This window comes from Heptranchias perlo, chromosome 18 (genome assembly GCF_035084215.1).
Source record: "Heptranchias perlo isolate sHepPer1 chromosome 18, sHepPer1.hap1, whole genome shotgun sequence".
Classification (NCBI taxonomy): domain Eukaryota; kingdom Metazoa; phylum Chordata; class Chondrichthyes; order Hexanchiformes; family Hexanchidae; genus Heptranchias; species Heptranchias perlo.
The window spans coordinates 24587866-24603729 of record NC_090342.1 but is presented as its reverse complement, the minus strand read 5'-3'; the positions used below and the strand labels follow the sequence as shown (position 1 = coordinate 24603729).

At 44.4% G+C, this 15864-nt stretch overlaps 1 protein-coding gene across 1 annotated transcript in view; it reads left to right on the top strand.

Moving 5' to 3' along the window:
- Positions 1–2978: 2978 nt before the first annotated feature.
- Positions 2979–15864, top strand: part of met (MET proto-oncogene, receptor tyrosine kinase) — a 69528-nt gene continuing 56642 nt past the window's right edge. The window contains exon 1 of the mRNA XM_067999546.1: positions 2979–3147. Within this exon, the coding sequence (XP_067855647.1) occupies positions 3007–3147 (141 nt within the window). The 5' untranslated portion in view covers positions 2979–3006. The remainder of the gene's footprint in view (positions 3148–15864) is intronic.

Here is a 15864-nt window from a genome sequence, read left to right as displayed (position 1 = left end):
CTTTCTTTCCCCTGCTCCTCCTGAGCAGATGAAGACCAATTGTAGTGCCCCATCACCGTCTCAGCTAATGCCACAGGTACCAAGGACCAACCTTCCTGGTCTGTTTGGCTCAGTTCCACTCTGGGCAATGTGTTTTCTTACTTCACCATTAAGTGAGTTTCTGTTTCCTTGAAAGTTTCTGCGAGAGGCCCTACCATTAGTAATTTCAGTTTGAATACCTTCCGCTTACTGATCAGTATGTGGAGATGCCGTTGATGGACTGGGGTTGACAATTGTAAACAATTTTACAACACCAAGTTATAGTCCAGCAATTTTATTTTAAATTCACAAGCTTTCGGAGGCTTCCTCCTTCGTCAGGTGAACGATGTGAAAATGAAATCCTCGAAATGAAATCGCATTTATAATTCACAGAACAATGCTTGGTGATTACAGACAGTTTTTTCAACTGCCCGTTGCCAAGGCAATCAGTGTGCAGACAGACAGGTGTTACCTGCCAGGTCTCAGAATATACAAATCACCAAAAAAAACAACAAACAAAAAAAAAACAGAGATAGAGAGGTAGAAACATAGAAAAGACAGCAACTGACCCGTTATATTAAAAACAGATAACATTTGTTCGCTGGTGGGGTAACGTGTAGCGTGACATGAACCCAAGATCCCGGTTGAGGCCGTCCTCATGGGTGCGGAACTTGGCTATCAATTTCTGCTCGACGATTTTGCGTTGTCGTGTGTCTCGAAGGCCGCCTTGGAGTACGAGTCGAGCATCATATCCCGTTCTTCCGACGGGCCACAGCAAAAAATCGCATAGACCTCCTCAGGAGACTAACACGGGACGCAACCAACAGAGTACCCTTTGTCGTCCAGTACTTCCCTGGAGCGGAGAAACTACGCCATGTTCTCCGCAGCCTTCAACATGTCATCAATGAGGACAAACACCTCGCTATGGCCATCCCCACACCTCCACTACTCGCCTTTAAACAGCCACCCAACCTCAAACAGACCATCGTTCGCAGCAAATTACCTAGCTTTCAAGAGAACAGCGTCCACGACACCACACAACCCTGCCACGGCAACCTCTGCAAGACATGCCAGATCATCGACACAGATACCACCATCACACGAGAGGACACCACCCACCAGGTGCATGGTTCATACTCCTGTGACTCGGCCAACGTTGTCTACCTCATACGTTGCAGGAAAGGATGCCCCAGAGCATGGTACATTGGCGAGACCATGCAGACGCTGCGACAACGGATGAATGGACACCGCGCAACAATCGCCAAACAGGAGGGTTCCCTCCCAGTCGGGGAACACTTCAGCAGTCATGGACATCCATCCACCGACCTTCGGGTAAGCGTACTCCAAGGCGGCCTTCGAGACACACGACAACGCAAAATCGTCGAGCAGAAATTGATAGCCAAGTTCCGCACCCATGAGGACGGCCTCAACCGGGATCTTGGGTTCATGTCACGCTACACGTTACCCCACCAGCGAACAAATGTTATCTGTTTTTAATATAACGGGTCAGTTGCTGTCTTTTCTATGTTTCTACCTCTCTATCTCTGTTTTTTTTTTGTTTGTTGTTTTTTTTGGTGATTTGTATATTCTGAGACCTGGCAGGTAACACCTGTCTGTCTGCACACTGATTGCCTTGGCAACGGGCAGTTGAAAAAACTGTCTGTACTCACCAAGCATTGTTCTGTGAATTATAAATGCGATTTCATTTCGAGGATTTCATTTTCACATCGTTCACCTGACGAAGGAGGAAGCCTCCGAAAGCTTGTGAATTTAAAATAAAATTGCTGGACTATAACTTGGTGTTGTAAAATTGTTTACAATTACTGATCAGTAGTTATTGCTAGAAATCTAAAAAAAAACAACTACCAGTGTACTCTGTCTAACAGTAATAAAAATGACCGATGCAAACTCCCTGAAGGGCAAATGCCATGAGAGGTCAGTGTAAATGGACAATCTTACCTTTTGTAGTAAAAGTTGGAATCTGAATTGACTGTAAAATAAATTAGACAATGAGTAATGGCATCTGCTATAGCTGGCATTCCTCAAACGTAGCTTGTATCCATCATCCTGCGTAATGGTGCAGGCTTGTACCTCCGCTGTGACTACTACAACTACATCATTGTTTCAGATGTGCTTCCCAGCCAGAGAGTGGTACAGAGGTGTCGAGGCCTCCGTGAGAACGCAATGTCACGTAAATGGTATGGCTTGCTCACAGATGTATGGTCTGAAGCCTCTCGTGTGGAGCATAAACACTGGCACAGACCAGTTGGGCCGAAAGGCCTGTTTCTGTGCTGTAGATTCTATGTAACATCACCACAAGCTACGTACATAGCTTACCCAAACGAAATTAATTGCTGTTAAATTGTATTGTGTTCTTCTTGATACATCTCTATAAGTTTTCAATTTTTTGCTCTAATTGCTGGCCAATGTGAGGTGAATTTGTTAATCTGATGATGGTGTTTGCACCATTACGGCATGGCATGCCACAGACTGAAATACCAAGGTTTGATTTTAACCTCTGACTGATGTGCGTTTTCCAGACAGGTTTTGATTTAGACTTAAGTTGTTGGACAAGATGTCACACTTTGCTAATGGGAAGTAATATCAGAATGGCTTTCTCTACTAGATCACACCTTTTGTTGAAAAAAGTACACATGAAGAACAATGGAGGTGTCCACAATCTTTTGATCTCTGTCATGGACAGCCATATTACGGTTTGTGGAAGGGAACAGAATATAATTGATTGAAAAATATTTTAAAGATTATTTTGAATATTTCTGACTTTTTAATTTTAAGTCCAAATTCCGATCTGTGCTTAAGGTCCCAACATTTACGTAACAAATGACCTTCTCGCGCCATCTTGCACAAAGAATTTTTATTGTCATAGTAAACTTAATTGAAATATTGCTTCCTGAATTATTTCTTTTCCTCCTGTAGAGTTTATCAGACAAGGAAATGTATTGTGGAAGAAGCAGTGATGGATTCCACATGGAATTTACGACCCCTGTACAACGTCTGGACCTGTTTCTTGGGCAATTCCGAAATGTCTTGTTAACTTCAATTGCAGTTTTCACTCAAGGAAAAGTAACTATTGCAAATCTGGGAACTGCTAATGGCCGTATTATGCAGGTAGGCATTGGGTTATGCTATTGCTGTTACCATTGTGCTCTTCTTTTGCCCCCTCCAATCATCATCCTGAGTTTCTCACCAAGATATCCCCCCTCCTTTCTTCCCTCAGCCTCTGCACTGAGCGACTTCTCATCCTCGGTAATTTCAGTCTTCGTCTCAGCTCCCCTTGCCCTCTCTCCTCTGAATTCACTGCCTTCCTGACTTTCCTAAATCTCTCCTTCCATTTAAATTCTTCTACCCATATTTACAGCCACCATGCCATCTCATGTGGCCTCTCTACTCCTACAGTCTTGATCACAGACAAGGCCATCTCTAACTACTTCTTTCTATCCCTCCCCACCCACTTCCTTCCCTGGACAAAACTATCCCACATATCATTTACAACTGCAATTTCTAACTCTCAACTTGATACAGAATTGGCTAAGTAACAGGAAACAGAGAGTAGTGGTGAACGGCTGTTTTTTGGATTGGAGGGAGGTGTACAGTGGTGTTCCCGAGGGGTCAGTACTAGGACCACTGCTTCCCTTGCGATATATTAATGACTTGGACTTGGGTGTACGGTGCACAATTTCCAAATTTGCAGATGACACAAAACTTGGAAGTGTAGTGAACAGTGTGGAGGATAGTGATAGACTTCAAGAGCATATAGACAGGCTGACGGCATGGCAGATGAAATTTAATGCAGAACAGAGAGATCTGGGGGTATATGTACACAAATCATTGAAGGTGCTAGGGCAGGTTGAGAAAGCAGTTAGAAAAGCATACGGGATCCTGGGCTTTATTAATAGAGGCATAGAGTACAAAAGCAAGGAAGTTATGATGAACCTTTATAAAACACTGGTTCGGCCACAACTGGAGTATTGTGTCCATTTCTGGGCATCGCACTTTAGGAAAGATGTGAAGGCCTTAGGGAGGGTGCAGAAGAGATTTACTAGAATGCCTACAGGGGTAAGGGACTTTAGCTGCGTGGATAGACTGGAGAAGCTGGGCTTGTTCTCCTTGGAACAGAGAAGGTTGAGAGGAGATTTGATAGAGGTATTCAAAATCACGAAGGGTCTAGACAGAAGATAGAGAGAAACTGTTCCCATTGACGGAAGGGTCAAGAACCAGAGGACATAGATTTAAGGTGATTGGCAAAAGAACCAAAGGTGACATGAGGATAAACTTTTTCACACAGTGAATGGTTAGGATCTGAATGCACTGCCAGAGGGGGTGGTGAAGGCAGATTCAATCATGGCTTTCAAAAGGGAACTGGATAAGGAGAAAATTTGCAGTGCTACGGGGATAAGGTGGGGGAGTGGGACTAGCTGGATTGCTCTTGCATAGAGCCAGCACGGACTCGATGGGCCGAATGGCCTTTTTCCATGCTTCTCTTTCTATGATTCTAACTACCTAGCCGCTGGTTCTCCATTTGCCACAATATTTTTGCAGCCATTGATCTGCTCAACCACTCCCTCTTGTCCACCTTTGATGCCCTTGTTACCCAGCAAAACCTTTACTCTCTAACACCCTAGTTGCTCCCCCTGGTATGGCTCCCATCTTTACTGCCTCAAGTCCAAGGGGTGCAGACTTGAGCATATCTGGCACATATCTGGTTTAGCCATCCCATCACCAGATCTGGCTGGATCACACCAAATGCTATCGGGCCTCACTCTGCTCTGCCAAAACTGCCCAGTGATAACCCTCGGGTTTTCTCCCCTACCAACCAGCTTCTTAAAGTTTGAGGAGCTCATGGATGACTTTGTCACTAAAATTGAGACCATCCATTCAGCTGCCGCCGCTGCTTCCCACTCCACCACCTTGCTGCCCTAGCCCTGAACCTGCATCTTTCTCTCCCATCTATCATTATGCTCTCTCTGAGTTCATCTCATCCATGACAGGCACCTCCTACTCCCTTGACTCCATTCCCACTAAACTGCTCACCACCCAACTTCTTTCTTATCCCCCATACTAACTGACATTGTAAATGGTTTCCTCTCCTCAAGAACTATACCCTTCCTTTTCAAAACCATCGTCATCACCGCCTCTTCAACAAACGCACACTTGACCCCCGCTGTCTTTGCAAACTACTGCCCCATCTCCAACCTCCCTTTCCTTCCAAAGTTTTTGAACATGTTATTACCTCCCAAATCCATGCCCATCTTTCCCACAACTCCATGTTTAAATCACTCAGATTTCTGTCCCTGCCACAACACCGAAACAGCCCTAACCAAAATCATAGTTAACATCCTCTCAGACTGTGACAGTGGTGCATTATTGCTCCTTGTCCTGTTCAACCTCTCTGCAGCCTTTGACATGGTCAATCACACCATCCAATGTCTCTCCTTTATTGTCCTCAGTGCGATTACTCTAGTTTACCTTACCTTACGAATGTAGCCAGAGCATCTCCAGCAATGGCTTGTTTTTCTGGCCCCACACAGGGTCTCCCAAGGATCTGTCTTTGGCTCCCTCCTCTTCCTCTTCTACATGTTACCGTTTGGCAACATCATCCACAGATAGGGGATCAGCTTCCACATATACGCTGATGACACCCAGCTCTACGTTCCCACCACTTCCCTCAACCTCTCCACTGCCTGTGTTGTCAGACTGATTGTTTGATATACTGGATGAGCCACAATTTCCTCCAGTTAAACATTGAGAAGACAAGCCATTGCCTTCGGTCCCCACCACAAACTCCGTATCCTCGCCACCAATTGCATTCCCCTCCTACATGCTGTCTCAGGGTGAACCTGACTGTTCACAATCTCAGCACTGTCTTCGATCCCGAGCTGAGCTTCCAACTCCATATACTCACTAAAACTGTCTCTTCCTCAATAGCATCGCCTGCCTCAGCCTATCTGCCACTGAAATCTTCATCCATGCCTTTGTCACCTTCAGACTCAACTATTCCAGTACTCTCCTGTCTGGGCTCCCATCCTCCACCTTCCATAAGCTTCAGCTCATCCAAAAATCTGTTGCCCGTGTCCTATCTTGCACCAGGTTCCGTTCACCTATCACCCCTGTCCTTTCTGACCTACATTAGCTCCGTCCCCACACTTCCAATTTAAAATTCTCAACCTTGTGTTTAAATCTCGAGATGGCCACGTCCCTTCCTATCTCTGTCACTTCTTCCAGCCCTAAAACCACCCCCAAAATCTCTGTTACTTTGACTTTGGCCTTTTGTGCATCCCCACCTCTTTTTGCCCCACCATTGGTAGCTGTGCCTTCAGCCATCTAAGCCTCACACTCTGGAATTGCATCCCCAAACCCCTCTGCCTCTCCACCACCCTCTCCTCCTTTTAAGACCCCCCCTTAAAACCCACCTCTTTGACCAAGCTTTTGGTCACCCTCCTTATATTACCTGCTTTGGCTCGACATCCATTTGTGTCTGATTGCACCTCTGTTAAGTGCCTATGGCTGTTTTCTTCCCCATTAAAGGCACTATATAAATGCAAGAAGTTGTTGTGGTTATAGAAAAGGAGCAACAGGGAGCATAAAGGTTAAGGTCATATCTAACCCATTGAAGCTGAGTGCAGCACTGGGCCAGGGAAAAAAAATCAGCCAGACCAAATTTGTTTGATTTAGCTGTCAACTAATGTTGCATTTAAAAGCTTAGTGCTGATTTTTCAAGATAAAATGTGTTTTCCCTCCATGACTAAAAATCTATGGCTTTCTTTTTGTAATCCAGCCAGAGCATTTTAACTGGTAATGGTATTGAATCTCATGTCTTATAATATCTGCACAAGGCCAGCCAAACCTTGAAACGGGAAGCTTGCAGTGATAAACAGCCATTAAGATGGGCTTTAAATCATCATTGATTATTAAAATCACTTTTCTCTATTGTTAAATGTATTTTCAAGAAACAACAGGAAATAATACAAATTATTAATCTGGTTTTATAATTTACATATTCTTGGTGTGTTCAGACAAGTTAGGAAAAGTATCTTTATGGTCTGTTTGAAACATCTGCCACAGTGCGGTGGTGATGGTTGTCGTATTATGCTGACTTGAACTGTTTCTTAAAAAAAATCACCCAGGTGTACAATTATAATTGTTGTCTCTTCCAAATGTGGATTGTTTCTGTTATTGGTTGTGGTAGCAGTAATTGAAATAATGAATTTGGGAGGGTCATGAGTAGTTATATTACACAACATTAAAGCATATTGATTTAATGTGCACATTTTTTTCCCTGTCTTGCCTCCCCGTGTTCTATTGGTGTCGATATGCTAAATCATATCATTGACAACATTGATCCTTTTTTCTGACACCTCCTTCCATTGTAAAAAATAATTTCATGTGTTCTAATGTCCTTTTTACATAGTATTACGTAGTATTTACAGCATAGAAACAGGCCATTCACCCCAACATGTCTATGCTGGCATTTATGCTCCACACAAGCCTCCTCCCGCCTTACTTCATCTCACCTTATCAACGTAGCTATGATGATTGTTGTTTCAGTGATTGCCTTTGAATCTCAGCTGGCAGTTTTATGTTTGGTTTCTTGACTTTTTTTAAGCAATTCTAGAATTTTCATTTGGGGGTCAATACCATAGTGTATTGAACAGTAAAGTGGTTAGGAGGAGGTTGGAGTGGATTAACCTTTTAACTTAAATAATCAATCTTCTAACATTGTCTTTGCTCTTTTAAGTGTTCATAACTGTACGTTTGAGATTATCTTGTGGGTTGTGTGCCTATTGAGTTAGTGTTGGGTAGGCAAGATGTGTGTAATATAGGGTTAGATAGCTTGATGTATTCAAATTAACTTATAACACTGTCCAATAATTACAACCATTGATCTATAATGCCTTCATTGTGGTTTCCTGTTTTATGGAGGAATGCATTTTCAAAGGAATCTTTTTGTATGACTCACAAAGCCTCCCACCATGTAATGAGATTCTAGGTCCTCCTATATTTCATTATTTCTCTGTTCTGATTCACCTTTCCCCATTGGTACAAGTGGATGCCACATACAGATCACCTGCATTTCTATGAGCCTACCTGCATTTTTCCTTCTAGTTTCTTTTTTGTTCATTACATACGAAAAAGACTGGTAGCTTGAAATAATTATTACTTCAAAAATTAAAAGCAGCAGGCAATACAAGAATTGAGACTGCATGAGTAATAAAAAAGAACCAAAAAAGAGGGACAACCAAAGCTAAATGACGAAGTACTGTGCCAGAAAGAAATCTTAACTGATGAAGTAAAACAATAAAAGGAAATAAAGGTTGGTGGCAAGGGTTAGTCAACGCAGAAGGATTTGTCTGAAGGACTGGAAACAAGCCTCCATACTGGCGCAGCACATTGATACTAAAATGTACCACAACACAGTGATGGGGAGCAGGTCATTCCCTGTAATAGCCCTGTGCAATCAAGTTTCAGCCTCCTCCAAGTTGTCAGAAGCAAGTGCCGAATAGAAATGAGACACTTTCCCACAGAGGGAGGGCATACTTATCCAATGCACATGCAGCTTTCTTACAGACGGTTCTGACTGCATGGACAAGGGTTTAGGAGGCATAGTATGCAGCGTAAAGGAGGAAAAATGACAAAAATCTTCCCTTTTAAATTTTCAGGCTGTCCTGAATTTTCAAGTTAACAGCATGCCTCAATTTTGCCATTGTTTTGTAACCCTTTTATCCATAGATTATATTTTGGGTAGTGGCTAAAAAAAAGCTCATTTAATTGTGGCATTCTATACTATATTTTGTAATGTTGGCTTTGCAAGTTTTTATGTCAAGGAGTTGGATGTTTTTCCTGTCCGCTGACATTTCCAGAATCATAATCCCAGGTAACAGAAAATGGACCAATTGCAAACTTGCGCTAATTTACCTGACTGAGGAATCATCTGTCACACCATGTTTCGTTTAGAAAGAAATGTGCACATTCAATACTTATTACCTGTGTGCTACCTGACTGATTACTGAACTTGATCACATTACAATGGGGCTTGTGCTTCTGTTCTGATGTGTGACCTGACCTATTTTTTGGGAGTTTGCAGATCGAGTTGTGTGCTAGCAGGGCTATGACGTAATGCCAGTGTTTCACTTGTTCTGAGGTGCAAATCCTGACGCCTGGGCGATGGATGGTCACATTAGATGTGAGTCACGGAGATTTTAACTCTGGGCGGGCGGTTGGCAGGGTGAGTTAGAAACTCATCTGCTGCAACAAAAAAACAGACCCAGGGCATTTTAACTCCCGGGCCTCATTAATATGTCACCGGTCCACTTCCTCCCCAGAACGGGCAGGAAGTGGCAGCTGGCCTGCGGCATGCAGATAAGTGGTGAGGGGGATTTTGGGAGGGTCTCACGGAAGGGAAGCTGGGGAGGCTGGAGCAGAGGCAGCCTATATTTACCTTGTGGGGCCCAGAAGAATATTGCTGCTCTTTTGGCCCCATAAGGAAAGTAAAAAAAAACCCTTACTTTAAATGGCCTCTTCTGGTCCCAAATCTTCTTCTCAATTGACTTTACCTGGTTGGAAAGCCAAAGCAGCTTCCCCACTTAGCCACCCATCCAGAAGCCCAAGTAAAAATTATGGATGGCAGGAGCAGGGCAGGTAAGTAGCCCAGGGCGTTTTAACTGCCTACCCCCTCGGTTTCTGCCAGGCGGGTAGAGTTAAAATTGCTCCCTAAGCAATCAAACCCATTAGTGAGACTATGGAAAAGCATCCTAACTATAAAGGTTTAATAGATTAATTCAGCTAGTAAAATATTACGGCCTGTTTCTCCATAGCCCACAAGAAAACCTTGGGCCTCTCCTGCTCTAGGATTCCCCCACTCTGCCTAACGACTTACCTTAGTGCCAAAGACCATTTCCTCTGGTCCCTCCAACTGGTACAATTTTAAAAGCTGAGCAGCTGCTCCCCCCTGACCTCTTGGCCATTTTGGTTCTTGTAGTCGGCAAGCAGCAGTTAAAATCGCCTGAGCCTGCCTGCCACTACTTCTGGATGGGCATACCGCTCGCTTTGCTACAAATATTGAGGCCTAATTCTCAAGATTTATGGGATAGCCATTTATTTATGAAGTTGACTAATAATCTAAAAATGCATTGAAGCCAGGACATGATCCAAAATGTTAATGTTTAACAAACCTGAAAATCTCTTCTGTCATGGGTTGATTGATATTTTAATAAAAGGAACAATAGCCCCTAATTCTTACAAAATAGTGAAAGGAAGCCTGCTCTAACAGCATCACTAATGCCATTCATGAGTAATTGAGGATAGTTACAATGGTGCAGTTTATTCTTCTAATTGCTAAAAATAGTTATTAATCATTTTCCTAAAGAAAAGATCCTAGCAATAATAGTTCATTAATCTCTGATTGCAACATACAATACCTTCCCAAAATGTTGTGCCTTTAAAGTACATAAAATTCCAGTGACAAAGAGAAAGCCTGCTAAAATACAACTAATAGAAAATTTACTTTATCTAGACCCTTGTGTAGTGATAGAAAACGGTTCCCCCTCCTCTGGTATTTTTTCCCTCCCTTTCAAATCTGTCATCATCACCCCCCTCCTCAACCCCCCCACCCCCTTAACCTTGGCCTCTTTGTCCTTGTTAAAGGCGCTGTATAAATGCAAGTTATGGTTGAATGAAAACTTAAAACTGGATAATATTGTACATAATATGAAAAGTCAAGAATATTGTGACCGAAGCAGAGCTCTGTCCTCAAAATGTAAAATCTCAATCATTTTTTATACAAAGTTTTAGGCCAATTTAATTGTGAATTTAAAATGGAACTCTGTTAGCTGCCTTCTGAAAAGAGTATCTTTGGCTTCAATATTAACCCCCACCCCCCACCACAGGCGAGGGAGGGTTAAAGAGCTGAATGCGACCCGAACATGCCGTGCACACGCCCGTTGCCTTTTTTATGGCGGCGGATATTGGGGCTGTGGAGAGCGGGACACTTCATTAACATATTTAAATCAGGCTCCCACAGTGCAATTGGGAGCCCTATTTAAAATTCACTGCTGCTCCACGGGTTTCCCAGGGGTCGCAGTGAAAGGGAGGCGGGAGCTGCTGGGTCCAAGGTAAATGCCTTTTTCAGCACTCCTTGTGGGTCCGGAGGAGCAGAAGTGCTCCCCCCCCCGACCCTCGAGGAAGCCTTTGGCCTCCTCCAGCCCCAATTGCCACACTTTCCCCCCCCCCCACCCCACCAGCCCTCCTGATTGCAGGCTCTCTCACCCCCCTCCCAATCGCGGACCTCAACGATCTCCCGATTGCTGGGGACCGTCCCCAAGGATCCCAGGCTGTGGCCTCCAGCCACTGGTGTTCTGTCCTCTCCTCAGGCAAGTCTGTCCATTTGGCCGGCTGCCAGGCAGGAAACGGAGCTAAAAAATTTTAATGAGGTCCTGCTGTTAATTTCAGCAGGACTTCCGCGTCCCTGGCGGTGCCGGGTTCTTCGGCCCTGTAAATTTCTGGGTCATTGTCTTTGTGTGGGGGGAGGGGCAGAAAGTGAAAGAAATACTGTCTGTAAATAGCTGTTAGTTTCCAGGACCAAAGGCCCTACTTGGTTAATGCAACTGTTTTAATCAAAAACTAATCAGGTCAAGTTTGTTGGGGCTAGTACCTCAGGCCTTTGAAATGTTAAATGCATAGTGCTCTGAAACCATTGTCAGAGCCAATTTATTTCATTTGTAAACAATTTTACAACACCAAGTTATAGTCCAGCAATTTTATTTTAAATTCACAAGCTTTCGGAGATTTTCTCCTTCCTCAGGTAAATGTTTCATATTCAAGTTACCATAATGGCTGGATGTCTGTTCTTCACAGTCTTCAACGCGAATGGCAACATTGATTTAATAACATGATTGCCTACCAATGAGAACCAATTCTTTCAATCTTGTGTGTTGTGTTCAACCTTAAAGTTCCAAAAGAATGGTATAATTCCTATTATTGTCAGATTCCTTGTTTCTACACATATCCAACTCATTCTGTAAGTTGACTCCTCCGATTTTACTACCCCTTCTAGTTTGGTACCCTCTGCAAATTTGGCTAATTTACAATGAGTTTCTGAATTCTTATCATTGATGTAAATTAAAAACAGTAGTGGTTCCAACACCAAGCGCTGGGGCAGCCCATTCAGTAGTTTTTCCCCCATCCCAGTATAAGTATTCTATCAAGTGTCCACTGCTTTCTATGCTTCAGCCAATTTCTAATCCGATCCCATTGTTTACTCGAAATCCCCACAGCTTTGAATTTAACTAATAGCCTTTCATGTGGAATTTTGTTAACTGCCTTTTGGAAAGGTTTTCTACCATCCAGTTGGTTGTTACTTCTTCAAAGAAGTCGAGGAGGTTGGTCAGGCAGGATCTTCCCTTCTGAATCCATGTTGACTGTTGTATATTAGGTTATTACTGTATAATAATCCTAACATTTTCTCTTGATAACCAATTCCATTATTTTACATGGGACTGAAGTAAGAGTAATGAGTTTATAGCTGCCTGTGTCTGCTTTGGTGCCCTTTTTGAATATGGACACATTAGCCTGTTTCCAATCTACTGGTACCTCCCCAGTGTCCAGTGACTTCCTGATAACAATTGTCGATGCATCACAAACTCCTCCCTAGTCTCTTTCTTCACTCTAAGATAAATATCATCTATCCCTGGAGACATGGTGTTTATCATAGATTGCAGAGAAAGAGCCCTTTTAGTCGTCTAGGACTTGCATCTCATTTTATATCAAAGTCATTGATTTTTACAGATTTAAATTAAAGTAAATTACCAGAAGCAAATTGCAGTAAAAGTGAGCACTGGAGCTCAAAGATGTAAGCAGAGTTAGTATTGGCTCATTTGGCAGTGTAAGAATAGGATAAGGACAGTGCATACTAGTTAGTGCTGAACTGGAGGCTGTAAAGGGGAGGGTCAACACCAAACCATGAAGGCAGAAAAAAAGGATCAATGCAAGTATAATATTGAAGAAAAAGAAACACAGTGCAGGTGAGGAGAAAGCAAAGGAGTGTCAGCATCAGCACAAGAAAGAAGAAAGTATTGGTGCAAGCAAGAAGAGGATAAAGAGCATTCGAACTGGCAGAAAGAGTTGTATTAATTCCAAGGCTGGTGAATGGGAGTACAGTTGATTCAGCAATAAGTCTCGGAATAATGTTGTCAAATCTGATAAGATTCCAAATATTAAAGAAGGGGATGACATGGATAGTTTCTTAAGCGCTCTTGAATTGTTAGAAAGCCCTCATATTTGGGATAAAGAATGATGGGCAGAAAGGCTGGTACTGTCACCTAGCAGTAAAGGCACGTAATGAGCGGGATTATCTGTGCTGGGGCGGAGTAGCAGTGAGGTGGAACTGCCTCCCACCCTTCTGACCCCAACGTAGACCTGACCCATTTTCCTGAATCTAGGATCACCTAACATGTAGGGCGGACTCTCAGCAGGATTGCCGCCGCAAAAGGGGAGCCCATCATTACGAAAGAGAAGAATCCAACGGCTCTGCAACAGCCCCTGAAGAGGCAGTGAGAGAAACTAAAGAGGCAGAAGTGTCCGAAGGTGATGAAACCTACCAGTTTTGTAGGCCTTAGCCAGGACCCAAACCTACAAAGAGAGTTGAACTGGAGGGAGAGGAGGCCTTTACTAGGCCCTCTCCCTCTATTTGCTTAATTGTGGGCCTTACTGCTGCTAACCCGGGCTTATCGCTGTCTTGCACCATGCAGTCCTGGGAAGCAGCGGTAAGATGGTGGATAGCAGCAAAATCAGCCAGGAAGCTGGGTCCTGCTTTCTTCTCTTTCTCTCCCCACCTCCCCCCAACCCTGCCAGAATTTACATGTGGTGGGCAGCGATGGAGCAGCCAGCAGCAATCCCGGTGGGGGCAGAGAGCTTGGGACAGAAATGTGGAAGTGGGCCTGGTATTGCCCCCGTTTCCACCAATATCCCACCCAGTTTCTAGCAGGAAAGCTGGGAAAAATCACGCAGAATGTTTTCGCATGTAGACCTGATGGACAATTTGGATTATGATGTTGTAAAATAATCAACTCTTGTTTCATATGGCTTGAGGCCAGAATTGTATAGGCATGAATTTCACATGTTATGGAAAATTTAGGTCCATAATTACAGAGATCTGGAGGTTAAGATGGATGACACTGGCTAGAGGAGGAAAGTAGAATATCTCGCATAGAAATACATAAGTTAATATTGTATCAGTTTCTGGAGGTGATTCCAGATGATTTAAGGGAACGTCTGCTTGACTACTGACAAGAGGGCGGAAAGACAGATGTTCACACTAATCAACTGGCAGGTGACTCACTGAGCCAGCCGACACCTCATGAGCCGATGTCAGTGTAGCGCAGCAGGTCACACCAGGTAATTCAACAGAAATCAAATGTAATAGATTTATTAAGGTGGAACATAAAGCATGACAATTGCTGCTCAGATAGTCTGGAGCAGATTTGCGAAGACCATATGCAGCTGTGTGGTATGACACTGCCAAATGCAGGGAATCTGGTGCTGTACATACACCAGTTAGGGTGAATGGCTGGTCAACAGAAAGCTTGGGTGACGCAGGGTGCATCTGACGCTGGGACATCCATGCCTGTTTTGGGGTGATCAGTATCTAAAAGGCAGGAGTGCCTACATGTCTTACATTGTTAGGGCGCAAGATGTATCCTTGGCCAATGTATGGCTAAAGTATTCGACTTGGGCAGTTTCAGAACACAGAGGACAAGGATCTGCCTATGGAAACTGTTCTTTGCTGTAAACATGAGTAAAGTGAATTGAGTGAGAGCCTGAATTGTATCAAATATAGCAGATAAAGAAATCTCTAAAACTTGCAACGTTAATATTTATAACTTCTGCATATTGTCTGAAATATGTCATTTGAAGTCCAGGGGAGTGATTTTAGGAGGCAATTGCGGGTGCATTGTGGGTGGGGGGCTCCAAAAATCGTGGAAATCCCATTCAGGTTCGGAAGCTGGCTCCAACCCACCGACTTCCAAGTTTCCCAGGGACCCACCTATGTGCGCAATTAAAGCCGGCGGGATGACAGTTAAAGTCCCAAATGTACCTCATTGAGGTACTTAAGGCACTTTACCTGTGACAGATGAAGGGATTAGAACGATTTTTAACTTACCAGGACGGCTTGCCCACCGCTTCTGATTCACGCCTGGTGAAACCAGGCATGAAGGGCCAGATCAGGGAAAAAGAAACTAAATAAATTCAATAAAAAACCATGGAAGGAAGTGAAAACATTAAATGAACCTACCTTTGCAACCTGCTCCAATATCTAATGTCTCCCGTTCCGATGGCCCCCTTTTTCGTCCCCCCGATGGTCCCCCTCTTCATCCCCCCGATGGTCCCCCTCTTCATCCCCCCGATGTCCCCCTCTTCGTCCCCCCCCGATGTCCCCCTCTTCGTCCCCCCCGACGTCCCCCTCTTCGTTCCCCCGACGTCCCCCTCTTCGTCCCCCCTGACATCCCCTTCTTCGTCCCCCCCGACGTCCCCCTCTTCGTCCCCCCCGACGTCCCCCTCTGCGTCCCCCCCGACGTCCCCCTCTGCGTCCCCCCTGACATCCCCCTCTTCGTCCCCCCCGACGTCCCCTCTTCGTCCCCCCTGACGTCCCCATCTTCGTCCCCCCCCGACGTCCCCATCTTCGTCCCCCCCGACGTCGCCCTCTTCGTCCCGCCCCGACGTCCCCCTCTTCGTCCCCCCCCGACGTCCCCCTCTTCGTCCCCCCGACATCCCCCTCTTCGTCCCCCCCTTCGTCCCCCCGACGTCCCCCTCTTTGTCCCCCTCTTTGTTCCC